The sequence below is a fragment of the Arachis hypogaea genome, chromosome 4 (assembly GCF_003086295.3).
Source record: "Arachis hypogaea cultivar Tifrunner chromosome 4, arahy.Tifrunner.gnm2.J5K5, whole genome shotgun sequence".
Classification (NCBI taxonomy): Eukaryota; Viridiplantae; Streptophyta; class Magnoliopsida; order Fabales; family Fabaceae; genus Arachis; species Arachis hypogaea.
The window spans coordinates 89,188,108-89,206,283 of NC_092039.1; the positions used below are offsets into that span (position 1 = coordinate 89,188,108).

Sequence of the window (18,176 nt, forward strand, 5' to 3'; positions counted from 1 at the left end):
TCGTGCAGGTTCGAAAGATGAGGTGGTAGAGCCATCCGATACGCCACTGGTCCAATCCTCTCCAGGACTTGAAATGGACCAATGTATCGAGGATTCAACTTCTTTGCCTTAATCGCCCTACCTACTCCCGTAGTCGGAGTAACCTTAAGGAAAACATGGTCTCCTTCCTCAAATTCTAAGGGCTTTCGCCTCTGATCGGCGTAACTCTTTTGACGACTTTGCGCCGTAAGCATCCTATCACGGATTTTCTTGACTTGTTCAGTAGTCTCAGCTATCATTTCCGGCCCCAACAAGCTTTTCTCTCCAGCTTCATACCAACATAGTGGAGATTGACATTTCCTCCCATACAAGGCCTCATACGGAGCCATTCCGATGCTCGCATGATAACTATTATTGTATGCAAACTCCACTAATGGCATATACCGATCCCAACTTGCCGGTTGGTCCAAAACACAAGCTCTCAACATATCCTCTAGTGTTTGGATCGTCCTCTCAGATTGACCATCTGTTTGAGGATGGTAAGCCGTGCTCAAGCTTAATCGGGTTCCAAAAGCTTTCTGAAATGCACCCCAAAACCTTGAAGTGAAATGAGGATCTCTATCAGAGATTATAGTAGCAGGTACACCATGAAGTCTCACAATCTCCTTTATATATAACCGTGCTAGCTCCTCAAGGGTGTAAGTCATCCGAATGGGCAAAAAGTGAGCTGACTTCGTCAGTCGGTCCACAATCACCCAAATAGCATCAAAACCGGTCCTAGTCCTTGGCAATCCCGACACAAAGTCCATTGCAATACTTTCCCACTTCCATTGTGGAATCTCTAAAGGTTGCAACATCCCGGAAGGTCTTTGATGTTCAATCTTTACCTTTTGACAAGTTAAGCACTTTGAAACATATTCCGCCACATCATTCTTCATACTCGGCCACCAAAACATTGCCTTCAAATCATGGTACATCTTAGTACTTCCCGGGTGAATGGAAAATCCGCTTTTGTGTGCCTCCTTTAAAATATCTTGCCTCAAAGTGCCAACATCCGGCACAATGATCCTACCCTTGAATCTCCATAACCCATATTTTTCTTCCGACACTCTCCACCGTTTTCCTTGCTCAATAGCCGGTAACACCTTCCATAACGCTTCATCATTTTGATGAGCCTTTAGGAGTTCGGACTTAAAGTCACTTGAGATTTCTAATCGGCTCAAACACAAGGTTCCGGATACTTCTTGAGTACCAATTTTCAGACTCTCGAATCCCTTGAGCAACTTCTCCTCTTGAAGCATCATCCAAGCCGCATATAATGACTTTCGACTTAACGCATCCGCCACTACATTCGCCTTTCCCGGATGGTAATGCAACTCAAAGTCGTAGTCCTTCAACAATTCCATCCACCTTCTCTGCCTCATATTAAGCTCTTTCTGATCAAAGAGATACTTCAAGCTCTTATGATCGGAGAAAACTTGGAACTTAACCCCATAGAGATAATGCCTCCACACCTTCAAGGCAAACACAACCGCAGCGAGTTCCAAATCGTGCGTAGGGTAACTAACTTCATGAGGTCTCAACTGTCGTGAGGCATACGCCACCACATTACGATGCTGCATCAGCACGCACCCTAGACCCTTCAATGATGCATCACAATACACCTCAAATGGCTCATTCGGCTCGGGTAACACTAACACAGGTGCAGTGGTCAACTTTTTCTTCAATGTCTGAAAGCTCTCCTCGCATTCAGGAGTCCAAACAAATGGAGTGTCTTTGCGGGTTAACTTTGTCATTGGTAACGCTATCTGTGAAAAGCCTTTGATAAACCTTCGGTAATAGCCAGCTAAACCCAGAAAACTCCTTATCTCTGTTGTGGTGGTTGGTTGTTTCCAATCCATCACCGCCTCCACCTTAGTTGGATCTACGGCTATTCCCTTCTTACTCACCACATGGCCCAAAAACTTCACCTCACTCTTCCAAAACTCACACTTAGACAGTTTTGCATAAAGCTTCTTCTCCTTTAGAATCTGCAACACGGTCCTCAAGTGTTCCGCATGCTCTTCTTCAGTCTTGGAATAAATCAGTATGTCATCAATGAAGACAACAACGAATTTATCCAGAAACGGACGGAAAACTCTATTCATGTAATCCATAAACACTGCAGGAGCATTCGTCAACCCAAAAGACATCACAGTGTACTCGTAATGACCATAACGAGTCCTGAAAGCGGTCTTAGGGATATCCTCACCCCTCACCCTTATCTGGTGATAACCGGATCGCAAATCAATCTTGGAGAAAACTCCAGCTCCTTGTAACTGATCCATGAGATCATCAATCCTCGGCAATGGATACTTATTCTTTATTGTAACCTTGTTCAGCTGCCTGTAATCCACACAGAGCCGCATACTCCCATCTTTCTTCTTCACCAGTAACACTGGAGCACCCCACGGAGAGACACTTGGCCGTATAAAATTCTTTCCCAACAAATCCTCTAGTTGAGACTTTAGCTCGTTCATCTCTAACGGTGACATCCTATAAGGAGCACTTGAGATTGGTCCCGCCCCGGGCACCAACTCAATAGCAAACTCAACCTCTCGGTTAGGTGGAAACTCATCAATATCATCAGGAAATACTTCCGGAAACTCACACACAACCGGAATCTGTTCCAACTTTTGATCATCACCTGAAACACCCGCTGTTAACAACATGATACCCTGACATTCGGTTCCGGAACAATTCACCATCATCGAATTCAAGTAATAATTATTCACCACGACCGGCCCTTCAGTATCTTCCGGCATAAAGTACACCGACTTTGTAGAACAATCAAGCAGAACATGGTTCTTAGATAACCAGTCCAATCCCAAGATAAGATCAAGACCAATCATCGGCAAGCAGATTAAATTATGAACAAAATCACGCTGCTTGAATCTAAAGGAAACTTCCGGACATCCTAGCCTAGTTACCATGGCTTCATGGGTAGCATTATATACCTTTAGGTCATAACCTAAAGTTGCAATCTTCAACCCTAACTCATGGGCTTTCTCAAATGCAATGAATGAATGTGATGCTCCCGAATCAAATAAAGCATTTAAAGTTTGACCAGCTATTTCACAGTTACCTCGAATGAGTGTCTCAGATCCCTCAGCTCCTACAGCTGAAGTGGTGAACACCCGACCAGTCTGTTGTGCCTTCCCAGCACCTTGTTTCTGCCTCTCCAGACAATTGGCGGCTTTATGCCCCGCTTTTCCACAATTGTAGCACAAATCCCATCCGGCCTTGCATGGTGCTCCCGGATGGTGACTCCCACACCTAGTGCAAGCTTGATCATTCTGAGGCTGCTTCCCAAACTTCTTTCCTTGGGAATTGTTGTTGTTGTTGGGCCTCCTGAAAGAGCTTCCTCTCTTGAAAGACGAACCTCTAGGTGCAAAGCTCTTCCCTCGGTTCTGTGGGAATGATCCCCTTTGACTCCCTTTCTCAGCGGTTGCCCTCTTCACACACTCTTCAGCAACCCTACACTTGTTTACCAACTCGGAGAAAGTCCTAATCTCCATTGGTCCCACTGAACTGAAAATATCACTCCGGAGTCCTCCTTCATACTTAACACACTTCCATTCCTCATAGTCCACCGGAGTCCCTTGGCACATACGAGAGAACTTGAACAGCTCCTCAAACTTGTCAGTATACTCTGATATGGACATAGTACCCTGCTTCAGCTGTAACAATTCAAGTTCCTTAGCCGTCCTAGCAGAAGTCGGAAAGTACTTCTTATAGAACTCCTCTTGGAAAACATTCCAAGTGATATAGTCATCACCCTGCTGTAGAAGACGTCGGATACCTTGCCACCAATGGGATGCTTCACCGACAAGCATATAGGTAGCAAACTCGACACGCTGTCCTTCAGGCACCACTTGCGCTTGCAGCGCTCGCTCTATAGCTTGAAACCATGTGTCAGCCTCAGTCGGACTAGTAGTTCCCTTGAACTTAGGCGGATTGACCTTCAAAAAGTTTGCCAAGGTCATCGGACCCTGAACTCCACCTCCATCATTACCATGGTTGTTCATCTGTTGACCAAGAGCCTCAGCAGTGGCTTGCATAGCAGCAGCCATGTTCTCCAACGCAGCCATAAAGTTTACCGGGTCATTAGGGTTATTCTCCGGTGCACGAGCATTCGTACGACCTCTCGCACTACCTCTACCGCATCCACGAGGCGCCATCTGGTTCCTATACATACCCAACAATCGATATTAAGTTGATCAGTCTCAATATCGGAAGTCTAGTACTTCAAAGTCCCAAATGCATGCTCATGAACGTTTATGCCAATTATATCAAGCAGATATACTAATAGCACATAACACACACATACAGAGAATGCACAGAAGCATAATCAGTCCATCCCTCAGGCTCTACAGGAACGAACTGCTCTGATACCATAATGTAACACCCTACCATACAAAGTCTTATGCTTAAGTCATAATTCAGAGATGGCAAGGTATTACGACCTCTAAAACAAAAATTAGTACATATAGTAGTATGAATAATTGATTATAACTAGGAGCCTTTGTAGAAAAAAAAAGGGTAAACAAAAACCGCAACCATAAAGCGCAACACTCCGATCGAAAACGTAACATATAAGGATAAACCAACGAGAGATTATATATATATACAAGGAGTGTCAAAAACAGGAATATCAAGACTCAAGATCCGGATGCGAAGATAACCGGTCCGAGCATAACAATATGTACATATGATAAAATAAGGAAAACCCCAAAGGAAACCCAAAGGGACACAAATACATAAAACCTATTCTCCAAAATCTCCCATAAGAGGAGTCATCACAGTTTATATTATTTAATGGAGATAAAAGTATCTAAGCAAAACATATAAACCAAAACATAGCCCCGAGAACAAAGGATCTTCGCAGTAATAGAAGTCTCCAGCATGCATCAGCGGGACGCCTCACGTCCTGCATCTGAAAACCACAAAATTCGCATGGGTGAGAACCAGAGGTTCCCAGCAGGTAACAGCTTCCACATATATAATACATAATAATAGAGGAAAGCCAAAGGCAATCCTAGAACTTCCTCCAAATAATATCAAAGCTTACAAACAAGCTAACCATATAAGGGTATCTGACTAAAGATTCTTCAGTCTATCTAATACTTCCCTTTCCACTTCCTTCAAACCTCCCAACCACCAGCAGGAGTATAATATAACAAACACAGTTATATCAAACAAAGAATATACAAATAGGAGCAGTTAAGACATTTAGACAAATAGCAATTAATATGCAGTCAAATAGGCAATCTCAAACAATTCACATAGTATGCATATGATGAATGCCTGTCCCTAGTGGCCGATGATATCATCTTGTCGGTTATATAGCCAACCCGACAAGTCCTGGTCGCTAACCATTGGACTGTCCCTCTGTCGTGCATCCCCAAACTCGAGTTATACTCGTTATAAACTTGATCATAAACATGATCCATATCAATCACCCTCACTGGTGAATATTTACGGGGGTTCGAGCTCATCCGGGCCTTTCACAGTGCCCGGCCACACTTACAACATAGGGTTAACAGAGCTTCGAGTCTCAACCTGGAGCACGTGGTGGCTAGCCACTGCTACTACCCAAGGAAACTCGTACTCAGATAGTGGAAGTGCAATTTCACAATTATTAATAATTCAGCATCAACATGCGTGAATTCTCATCCATGGATCAATATCCATATCAGCCATTCCGACTCACGGTTCAATCCAGAACCAGCCAACATTCATAGCATACACAGCTATCCCGGCTCATGGTTAAATCCATAACCAGCCATTTCATTAACAATTATAGCCTTTCGGCCCATGGTATAACAAGCACTTCCACCACCATCCTCCACATCTCACATAATCATCTTGATCCTCATTGATCATTCATATTTCCCTTGCTTCACTTACAAGTTATCACATTCACTAGCCCCTTTTTAGTAGCTAGGCATACCATAATGATTTAAGACATAAATGGTGAGATCGGAGGCTTAGAAGTATGAGATTTGGCTTTTAAAACTCAAAAATCAACTTTGGGATGAAAACAGGGCCGCGCGTACGCGCACTCCACGCTCACGCGTGGGTGGCCTCAAAAACTCATCGACGCGTAAGCGCCATGCACGCTAACGCGTGGATTCCAAACTTGCCCATCGACGCGCACGCGTCAACCACGCGTACGCGCGAGTGTTCTCGTGCCCCAGGCACAACACCGGCACAGTTCTGGCATAACTCTCTGGAAAAATGGCTGGGCATTGGGTGCAGCACAATCGGCGCGCCCGCGCACATCACGCGTACGCGTGGATGGCACTTTTCGGAAGACCGGCGCGCACGCGCCAGGTGCGCCCACGCGCAAGGGGTCATTCTGCTAAAAATTTTCTAAGTTAAAAACTGCAGAATTCACAGATTTATACCCCAATCTTCCAACGGACATAACTTCCTCATTTTAAATCGTTTTTCGCCCGTTCTTCGAACGGCATGGACATCCCGGATCCAATTTCATTTCTAAACAGATTTGGTACAAAACGGAGATCCGTAGTCCAAGTTATGTTCCGCCAAAGTATGCCCAAAAACCATATTTTCATACAAAACCACAATATGCCATTTTCAAAACAAACCATTTTCAACTCTTTCCAAAACCAATCAAAACATGCCAATTTCATCCCTTTTCTTTAAAATCAATCAAAATGTATCAAATTCAACATCAAGCCTCCTCAATTCACACATTGACACATTACCACAATATACAAAATCACTACCTCATCATTTTACCCCACTTCTCCCAAGTGGCTCAATTCAAACATATTGACATATCATATACTATTCCTCATGCCAATTATCAACAACACCAATTCCAATAAATCATTATGGTACACAATTAACATCATACTCACCATCAACATGGTCCAACCCACAATTCAACCATAACCAATTATCAAGCATATATCACAACATGCATACTTCTCATACATCATACCATTAAGGCATCAATAATCACCATCACATATATGACCACATCATATATCTCAATCATTCAACAACATCAACCATTCAATGCCTATCTTAGGGCCTCTAGCCTAAGCATTTCCTACCACATTACATATTAGATACGGGAAACCGAAACCATACCTTAGCCGAATTTCCCAAGCTCCACCGGAGCACTTCCAAACCACTTAACCACAAGCTCTCAAGGCCTCAACACTTCCAAGAACAGATTTTGCACCACCAAACCCTTTCCAAGCTTTTCAAAGTCACCAATCAAGCTCCAATATCCACACACACACAACCTAAGCCACAACCATCATACCCATGCACAACATCTCAAAACTCAAACATCATAAAATCACAAAAATACACTAGGGTTGAGAATCTTACCACACCCAAGGTCCAAGGAGACAAGATTAACCTTCTCCTTCAAGAGGGTTGGGTCCTATAACATCAAAGAACCCAAAATCTCAACATTTTACCCATGAAACTCGAAAATAGGGGCTGAGATTTCGAACAGAAACTTGTGGCTTACCTCAAGATTGATGGTATGGGTTTTGTAGAGCTCTCCGCGGTGAACGCGTGGCCGCAAACGGGGCGGCAATCGGAGCTCTAGATCAAAAGTTATGGTGATTTGAAGATCAAGTGAGAGAAGGAAGTTGAGAGAGTGTTCTTCCTCCCCTTCTCTCTAAGTTCAGCGTGTTTTAGTGTGTAATGAGGAGAGAGAGTGCTGAAAACTAGGGTTTTGGTTAAGTTATGTTGGGCCAAGGGCCCACTTTGGGTCCAATTGGCCCGGTTTGGCCCGTTCGGTCCAATCTTGGTCCGAATTCTATAAAATTGGTACCAAAATTCTCGTCTCAATCTCCTCTATCACATTTAGCCATAAAAATCACATTTTAGGCTTTCTAGAATAAATTCTCATTTATGGGTTAATTAGCCGTTAATTAACCGGGTTTTACATAAAACATTCAATATTATAATCATTTTTTTGCTCTTCTTTTTTGTTTTCTCCAAATAACATAACAAATATTTTCTCAACTTTGTTTGAAACACTTTCACAAGAAATTATATTTTCTCTTATTTTTCTTTTTGGTTAAGTCATTTATAATAGACAAAATAGAGTAAAATACCAAAGAAATATGTATTAAATAATAATATAAAAGATAAATCACCAAAAATGCACTCTAATAATTTTGTTGTTAACAAAAATGCACCAGAAATTTTTTTATTGACAAAAATATCCTTAAATAATTTAAAAATATGATAAAAATATCCAATATTTAATGTGTATTTCTCAAAAAATATTTTAGAGATTGAATTTTGATGCGTTTTTTTGCAAGTATGATTAAAAAAATGAGATATTTTTATTCTTAAAATTTGATTAAAAATTTGCAAGTATGATTAAAAATTATATATTTTTTGTGATTTTTTAAGAGTATTATATATATATATATATATATATCAAAAAATTAATAAATTTTAAGGATAAAAATATCTCATTTTTCTAATCACACTTGTAAAAAACCATATCAAAATTTAATTTCTAAAGCATTTTTTGAGAATGCATATTTAATGTTGGGTATTTTTGTCGTGTTTTTGAATTATTAAGGCTATTTTTGTCAATAACAAAATTTGAGTACATTTTTATCGATGATAAAATTATTCGGGTGCATTTTTGATGATTTATCCTTATATAAAATATCAAAAGAAGGTAAAATATCATAAAGTATACCTATGATATAATTAAAAACTAAACTAAACAATGACAAAATATAAAAGTACAAAAATACAATTATAAAATAATATATATCTATTATTATTATTATCAATCGGGGCATAAAACTAATTTTAATAAATACCTACCTAAATAAATCTACAATTCTCTATGATACAACCAGATGACCGGAATACAATACCAACAAAATCAGCTCCATCAAAATTTCACAAATAAAACCTACATTATTAGAATCAAACAAAAGAATAGGAGCATTCAAAACAATCAGAAAACCTTAACTAATGAGAAAGAGTTTTGTTAAGCAGACAACAAAAAATCTGAACATCGAGTTGATTTCTTGGCCTATGAAGATAAAAAAAAGCCACGCAAATCAAGTAACAAAAAACCTTTTTATCTTACCTTTTTAAATTTTAATCATCGGTCACTGCTGTCTCTCCTGAAAATTGCTCGATCTTCCCAACCAGTCCCCCACTGGCATTGCTCTTTTCCCACCAGATATCATCGTCGCGCCTTGGTTTCTCATTGTTGTCGCTGCTTCTGTAACCAGCCCCTCACATAGGCATCACTCTCTCCCAACCAGACATCATAATCACCGCTAAGCTCGTGGGCACCGTCGTTGATTCGCCAACCATCCCCACCGTTATCGCTCTCTCCCTCATCGGACACCAAGCTCGCCGCTGAGTTTCTTAGTGTCGTTGCTGGTCATTGTTTTGAAATGTTAGTTGATGGCTAGGGGTTTAATTGATAACCATCCACGTACTTAGTAAAATGAACATCTATCAAATTTCATTGTATCTACTTAAATCCAATCCAAATTAAATAAACATCCACTTTAAAATAAAAATTACTATCCACATACTTAGTAAAATAAACATCCACATCCGGAAAAAGAGAAGAAGAAGAGGAGAATGAGGAGAAGGAGAACCACAGCGGCGGATGGAGGATGGCGACAAGAGCCGCAGTGGCGCATGGGGAACGTGTACAATGCCATCACTCGCGTGGCAGCAGCCGACATCGGCACCTCAACAACTCCACGAGAGGATGGTGCGACACCATAACAACCACAACTAGAAAATGGATTAATACAGACAGATTTACAGACAGATTTAGTCTTTTTACAGACGGATTTTTGGTTACCGACAAAATTACAAACGGATTTTGTCCCTCTGTAAAAGCCCCGTCGGAAATTATTTACCGACGAATTTTTTTCCGTCAGAAAATTACCGACGGATTTTTACTAGTTACCGACGGATTCTCCCTCCGTAAATTCTCCATCCATTTCCCCAAGGCGACGAACTTTCTGACGCATTTACCGTCTGTAATTACAGATGAATTTTTGGTCTGTAATTACAGACTTACAGACGGATTTTCAGACGGATTTTCCGTATGTAATTACAGACGGATTTTCCGACAGATTTTCCGTCTATAATTTGAATTTTGGAAAATCATCTCACACTCTGATTATAGATAGAAAATCCGTCTGTAAATCCGTCAGTAAGGTAAAATAATTTTTTTTTATTTTTTAATTACAAAATAAGCTTTTTTTCATACAAAATAAATATAAATTTAATACAAATTTTTATCTAATTTGTATTCGAATATTTATAATATTTCAAAAAATAAACAAATTCATCGTATTATCAAACTAAAAGAAAAGTACTATAAACAAACAAGTTAATATAATTCAAAACATAAACAAAATGTATTGATCATCAACTATAATAATAAGTAACAACCATACATCAAAGTGTATTGATACATCAACTATAATTCAAAACATAAACTCAATGTATTGTTCAACTATACTAAGTTATGCAAATAACAAGACCATATAAAAAATTCCTCATGTTTGAAATTTCAGGACTAAAATCTACTAAAACATCAAGTCATTATCTTTGTCTCATTACATATCTATTTATAGCTTCTATTTTTGTTTTGACACCATGTGCAATCTTTCCAACTTCATCAATATCCTTCTCCATCCTCTTCTTGATAGCTGAAAATGATGTTGCATTTCCGTCAGTGATCATAGAGCATTAAGTTTCAGTCACGCATAATGTCCTAATGAAAACGGCAATATATTTAAAAATTATTGATTTGATGTGATATGAACAAGCACAATCAAGTTTTATTCCATTGTGTAGAGCATTGATATAGAATAGACAATAGATATTGAATAAGCTTTATCCATTTTAAAGATTTACCATATAAAGATCTTATTATCTTAATAGAGAAAAATGAAATATAAACTAAATCAACAAAACAAGTAAAAAATGATGTGATCACTATCATTTCAAAGTTATAAAAAAAAGGTGTAACCTGGAGTAGCATAGCCAAAAGTACCAGCAAATATTGTCCAACTATGTGAACCAGGCTTGAAAAACTTAGCAGTCCCAAAATCTAAAACATGAGCTTCATACTCTGAATCCAACATAAAGGCCTATAAGCACACTCTCTTGGATAATTAGCAGTCCAACTATCATAGCAGTGGAAAATCAAATCAGGAGGAAGGAGACATGAACTAATTTGAATAGGTACATCAACTTTAGGTCAACGTGTATTGAGTGTCTCTGTCCTACTCATTGCAAAACAAAAGCTTGTATGAGCTTCCTAAATCTTGGAAGCACAACAAGGAACAGATGCATAAGGAATTCACTGATAATTTCAAAAGTAAAAAAAGCTAAGTGATCGATATTTACCCCAATACTTCTTATAGTCCACAAGCTTACAGCCATTAAAGATGCATGATTCTTAAGTTTTTGCAAAACAACAGTCAAAGTAATTCTGTAACTAGAAAGGCATGCTCCCTTGACGATAAATGACTTTACATATTGTCTTACCATTAGTTTCTGAAGAAATGGTCATTGAACAAAGAAGAATGCAGTAGTTCTCTTATTTGTTACCCTTTTATAAATATGGTTTAATCCAAGACCTTTAATATTTTGTGCAGTTTCATTGCCACTATATTTTTTGAAAATATTATCTTTTGATATTTCCTATTTCTGCAAATGCTGTATCCAACTGGAACCAAGTTCCCATCAAATGGACCTTTTAGGAACAACTGCCTCCTCCTTTAAGTTTTCCAAGGATTCTTGAACCTTCTTCCGAACTAGATATTTAGAAGAATCAGAATCATCCAAATTTGATAGAGATGTCACAGACCCTTCCAAGGATTTATGGATGTGGAGATAATTAAATGTAGCTAGGGCAGAAGCAGAATGCCATGAAAAAGACAAGGATTTATAGATGTGGAGATAATTACAACACAGCTCACATCAACACCTTACATGCATGTATTAAAACTAGCTGAAGAGGGAAATTTTAGAACCCTAGGAGCTAGAGCCGCACAATTCATGCGTACAAAAAATGAAATTGAGGAAAGAATAGACAAATTGTTGAGTAAGCAAACCTGATTATCAAAACAAGTAAAGAGCTTGAGATTAATAACCTGATTATCAAAACAATTTTGAAGGGAGAACAAATAGTAGAACAGTATATAACTGTAACAGTTTTACAAAAATTATTGAGGATAAATATACCACAGGCCATCGCAGAGTCCTGCGAACTACGGCTCTTGTAGCACTTTCACTATAATTCTCAGCAAACTTTGAATCGGCAAGGACAGTGCCATGGGAAGCAATTCATGAACTGTCACATAAACAATCAAGTCATCACAAAACTTGACACATAGTGAACTAGTAATAGACAAACACTAATTCATAATATTCTAAGAAGATAAAGTTAAATCACTAGTTTTCTTCTTATAACTTAAGAATGTAGAAACTAAAGTGCATTATCAATTTTTGCATACCTTTTTCAAACTGCATAGATGCTGGCAAACTACATCTGGTCCTCCTTTCCTCCTTTCCTCAAAACTACCAAAATCTTGGAACTTTTTTCAGTAAGTTTTTGTATGTCAAGGAGAGGATCTTGAGGCCACTCAGGTGGAAGAGAATGCAACACAATGTCTTTCCTCAGAACCTGGAGTTTCCCTTCAACTCTGACACCAGTTAGTGTCTCATAAACCTGTATAGTTGAAACAGCACTTCTGAATTATTTAGTCATTGTGTTTATCACATATTAAGGGAATGTGGATCATCTGTAAATATGGTTTGTGATGTAATAAGGAGAAGAAGACTAGAAATCAATATCATAGAATATCTCAAATAAATAACGCAATAGGAAAAGACAAAACAGAAATCTATAGATGACTGGTGCTTATATCATCATGTAAACAATTGCAACAATTTTCAACATCTAATAGAAATCCAGTCATGTTTAACTAAGAGAGTGTTTGATATTTGTGTTTTTTTCATAATCAGTTGATATGATTGTGTTAAACATTTCCTTAAAAAAATATAGAAAAGAGGAAACAGAACCTACATAGAAACATAAAGCATTTGAGACAGTACTTATACTAACAGTATTATTCAAAATCAATATTTTTCTTCCCTATTTCTAGGCTCCTTTCTACCATGTAAATGCTTCATTTTTCTTGTTTTGCAGAGGATAGCAACATGGAAACTTAAATTTCATCCGTCCCAAAGTATTCAAATCAGTTCTAGTAGCATGGTCCGGGTGGCTTATTATTTACATATATGAATAGTGCTATCCTCCTTCATATTGACGCTGTCTGTCATATGCAGAAGATTTGATTTCCATGAATTTTTCAACTATGAGCATTGGAAAATATGAGCATAAAGAATTATATCCTAAATGTACCATCCTTTGTTCATCAGCCAATACATCAAATGGACAAGCTCAATTTCCTCCCCCTTTTCTTCCTTTAATTTTATATGATATAATTCATAAACAAGACTTCGTTGCAATTTTCTGTTTCTTATTTATGTTGAATAAAATGGAATACTGATGATCAAGTTGAAGTGAAGGAAACATAAATCCATATATATTGCATTAGAGCACCTGATAGATACAGTTGATGAGCAATAATTGATAGTTGAAGTGGAACTTTCAAAGATGCTGATTTATGAATAACGATTCCTTGAATATGAGAATATATATCAATAGCACAATATTATGACAACTTATTTGAAAAAAGTGTTACACTAATATTCCTGCCAATGAGTGAAAAAAATATTTATTGATGCTAACCATGTCCTTCACAAAGATATCAAGTGCTGAATATGGTGTCTAATCATTATCTAGCATGTGTGGGACACGATTTTCAAGCATCCTGTAACAGTAGAGAGAAAAATTATTTTAAAAATTAAGATATGATAATAGAAAGCACTCTATGACAAATTCTTTTGAAACAACCATGAGAAGAGTACCAAGAGTAGCAACATAACTATAACAACACATGATTGATTATGAATGTGACTATAAAGTAAGCAAGTTCTTTAAATTTTTCTTATAGTCAAAGAGGGAACAACAGAGAACAATCACTTCATCGAGGACACATACCAGGATGTACCCCCACTAATTGTAATAAAATTAAACAACAGTCTTGTATTTAGACCCAGTCTTGCTCCAAATGCCATTGCCTCAGCAGCCGATGCTATGTGAACTCCAGCAAGCAATTGGTTAACCATCTTTATACCACTGGAGAACAAAATACACCAAAATTATATCATTAGACATTCATTTGAAATAAAATTTACTATGTCCACTCAATTTTATTGTCAACTTGAATCACATTTATCATTGCATTACTTATCTAAAGCAGATAAAAAGCAGCACTAGCCAAAGGACAAAAATGGATAAAGAAACGTTGACTCATAATTAACTAAAAAAATATACCTTCCAGCACCACAACCACTTTTAATAATGTAAAGCTTATCACTTAAGGCTGATCACAAAAAACTCAAAATCAATTAAAAGTGATTATTGAATTTACTACAACCCCAGAATCAAAATTAAAATTTTGCATTTTATGATAAACACTTATTAGTTATTACCTGCTAAGACTAAACCAACACTATCATTGGATCCCGAAGCCATTATCTGGAAAATAGACAAGATTTGAGTTACTCAGTTCATAAATGATGAGAGGAATTTCAAAAAAAGTCCCAAAGATGAAATTTCAGACCGTAAGTGTTTCCATTGAGGCCCTCTTAACTCCACCAGAAACAAGGGCATCCCCTAACTTCAAACTTTTACCCTCATCTGCGTTATATTCAGTTCAACGGTCACAACATTACTAAATATAAGAGCAGATTAAAATATAAGAGCAGATTAAAATATAGCAAAAAAGTGGTGTAGTGCGATTTCTCACTCTAATTGAAGAAGTCCATCGTAGATCCCAGGCATCAGTGAAGAATGCGAGACAACAGTAGGGATGATGATGGAGGTTCGAAGCAGAAGCAGAACCAGCTGAAGAAGCCTCCATTGAAGAAGACAAAGACTGTGCCTGCTTTTTCAACAACGCATCTTAGAGTGTCAGTTGAGAACGCGATCGCAGTTGAGGAGCAATGGAACTTCCCTTCCTTCCACCCATCTTCAGTACCATCATCACCATCCCTTCCACCTTTCTTCAGAGAAAACCTGCAAAATTCATCAAAATTAATATCAAACTATGAAAGTTAAAAACTATAGAAAGCAATGGCCTACCATGAATTTTAGGTCAAAAAAGCATCGATTGCATAAAATAATTCATCAAAATTAGAGTGAACTTGCAGATTCAAACAAACCACAAAAGCAGAGTATGATAAACCTAAAACTGGCATAGAAAAATTGAGCCCTGAGATTTATCACGAAGAACAGAATCACAAAATCAGGATATATATACCTGAAATTTGAGATGGTTACGAGAAGAACTTAGAGAGCGAGTTGAGATTAGATGGAAGAGGAGTCAGAGGGAGTAGATGCGATGAGAGTAGCGGCAGAGAGAGCTCTGCGATGATGGGAGTAGATGCGACGAGAACGGCGGCGGAGGGATCTCATGCGACGCAAGGGATGATAGAGAGAGATTGTGCGACGCAACGGTGGCAACGGCAGCAGCGGAAGAAGCAGAAGTAGTAGCCACGGAGAGAAGAAGTAGCTCATGCTACGGAGAGAAGAAGAAGCTCGTGTTTCATTTGGAAGAAGCTTGTGTCTCATTTAGGTTTAATTAAATATTTCTGAAGGAAAATTTTAAATTACAGACGGATTTTTCCTCTGTAATAATTTAATAAAATATAGCATTTTTATCTATTTAATTACAGATGGATTTTCTATCTGTAACCATTTCTCACGGAAAAAAAATTAATTTTTCCGACAAAATTATCGACGAATTTTTTTCCGTATGTAATTTATGCTAATTTATTTTTTTGTTTTCCGACAAAAAATTTCCTCTGAAATTCTGTCTATATTTCCGTGAGATAAAATCCATCGGAAATATCCGTCTGTAATAACTAATTTTCTAGTAGTGAACACCACCAGAAAAGAAGAGCGCAAAAACAGTAAGACAACAACTGCAGTAGCGGCACTCCTATACGCGTGAATGGGAGAGTCAGAAGCAGCATAAGAAGGTGATGGAAACGGACGGATGTAGCTGTATTGCATCGTTTGCACGTACTACAAGAAAGGAAGGACAACGACATTCAAAAATTTTGTCACTGTGAAGGATGGCCTTTTAGTCTGTACTACAGAACTATGTTGCTTCCGCCATTACTCAAATCACCTTTTGAATTATGGTTGTTTTGTAAATTACGAACAAACAATAATGCAAATAAAAAGTTAAAATGATGATTTAATTTAATTAATTCAAAATCTAAATTTTAAATCTGATAATTAATTAATTAATTTAAGGATTTGAATTTTAAAATTAATTTTATTTTTTTTATTTTATTATTCGTATTCATTATTTACCAATGAAATGAAAAAACTAAACCAATTAAAAGGTAGGAATACTCACCATGAGCACAGGGCAGCCCCGAAATCTGATTGTGAGTAAATAAAGTTGCCAACGATAATTTAAAAAATCGTTTCATCAAATTAGTTCTACTAACAATTTGATCAAATACAAAATTTAAACTAAAAGTATTTAGAATAAAGTATATTTTTTGTCTTTAAAATTTGACTGAAATTTTAAAAATATTTTTAAATTTTATTTTGTTTTAATTTTGTCTTAAAAGTTTTCGATTTGTATCAATTATACTCTTGACGGCTAATTTTTCAAAAAAAAAATTTAAGACCAATTCATCAAAAATTTTATAAGAACAACTCTTAACACAAACAAATCAAGCATAATTTTCAAGCATTATTGTTAGATTAGTCTTAAATTTTTTGAAAATTTAGCCGTCGAAAATATATTTGATGTAAATAAAAAACTTTTAGAACAAAACTAAAACAAAAGAAAACTTAGGAATATTTTTAAAATTTTTGTCAAATTTTAGAGATAAAAAATATACTTTACCCAAATATTTATATATTTACTAAGGTCAAACCATTGTTAATGTAATTTAAATTATAAATTAAATTAAATTAAAATTTAATGAAAATTTTTAATTTTGAGTGTTATACTAAAATTTGATCAATAGCTAAAAAATTTACGTCAAAGGTTCTCTTAAATAGCATGTATATATTTTCCCTTTCTATGATTATCAATCATAAAAAGTATTTTAGTATTTTATATAATTATTAAACGTAAAACTTGTGCATAAATATTAAATAAAATATATTTTATATCTTTAATATTTATAAAAAATTTTAAAAATATTTTTAATTTATTTTAATTTTATTCTTAACGTTTCAAATAATATGTCTTAATTATATTCTTGAACATTAACACCATTATCGAAAATACTGACATGTCAATGACATCTGATAATCAGTTACTACATGTAAGCATATAATTATTATATCATATGTTGCCTCACCTAGAAGTATAAACGAAAAATATTAAAACGTCACCAGTAAGATTGAAACCAAATGTTAATTATAAAATTGAAATAAAATGTAAATAGTGATGACAAAAATATTATTTACAATTTAGTATTTTTTGCTAAAAAAAATCGATAACACCCATAAAATGTATCATCATTTTTATTCCGACTCAATTTAACCCACTAATATTTCTATTAAAAATAAAATATATTGTAAATATAACATATACTTATTAAAAAATTATATAAAAATATTTTTTGAAGTCTATCATTTTTATTATATACAAATAACTTGAAAGAAAAAGTCTAGCGGACCAGCAGTTTTGTTGAATTTTGGCCAGCATGTAACCAGCAGAGAAATGTGAGTCATTTGATGAAATCTCACACCAATCTCACACCATTAAATTATTATTGATGGCTATTTGCTGGTTACCAATCACAAAAGTTGCTGGCCTAACATTGCTCTAACTTGAAATGTTTTAAAATTTCTTTATATAATTTACTAAAATATGTAACTATGGTAACTTGGTAAGTAACTAAGTATTATATACTCTTATTAGTAAATTATATAAAAATATTTTTAACTAAAGGCATCCAAATTATTTTATGTAATTTTT

The 18,176-nt window shown here is 36.4% G+C and overlaps 1 protein-coding gene and 1 long non-coding RNA gene across 12 annotated transcripts; both read right to left on the bottom strand.

The window, feature by feature from the left end:
• Window positions 1–4,614: 4,614 nt before the first annotated feature.
• LOC140184322 (uncharacterized) lies at window positions 4,615–7,727 on the bottom strand. The gene is made up of 4 exons (XR_011880761.1): window positions 7,535–7,727; window positions 7,390–7,444; window positions 7,144–7,301; window positions 4,615–4,954 (listed from the first exon to the last, which is right to left on the bottom strand). It is a non-coding gene; the product is annotated as an uncharacterized lncRNA (long non-coding RNA).
• A 2,687-nt stretch (window positions 7,728–10,414) lies between these two features.
• Window positions 10,415–16,192, bottom strand: LOC112796948 (uncharacterized). Of its 11 annotated transcripts, none has more exons than XR_011881213.1 (11): window positions 15,483–16,192; window positions 14,970–15,238; window positions 14,784–14,860; window positions 14,653–14,698; window positions 14,495–14,543; window positions 14,159–14,296; window positions 13,847–13,928; window positions 13,658–13,735; window positions 12,546–12,760; window positions 11,078–12,382; window positions 10,415–10,795 (listed from the first exon to the last, which is right to left on the bottom strand). XR_011881213.1 is itself a non-coding variant. In XM_072235698.1 (7 exons), exons 3-7 carry the CDS (start codon window positions 14,796–14,798, stop codon window positions 13,886–13,888), a joined length of 291 nt encoding a protein of 96 aa, XP_072091799.1. In that variant the 5' UTR covers window positions 14,799–14,860; window positions 14,970–15,238; window positions 15,483–16,192; the 3' UTR covers window positions 13,733–13,885. The 11 variants fall into 11 exon arrangements, 1 of the variants encoding a protein (XP_072091799.1); XR_011881210.1 differs by having other exon boundaries at window positions 10,415–10,730; window positions 11,054–12,382; XR_011881212.1 differs by lacking the exon at window positions 13,658–13,735 and having other exon boundaries at window positions 10,415–10,730.
• Between the last annotated feature and the right edge of the window lie 1,984 nt (window positions 16,193–18,176).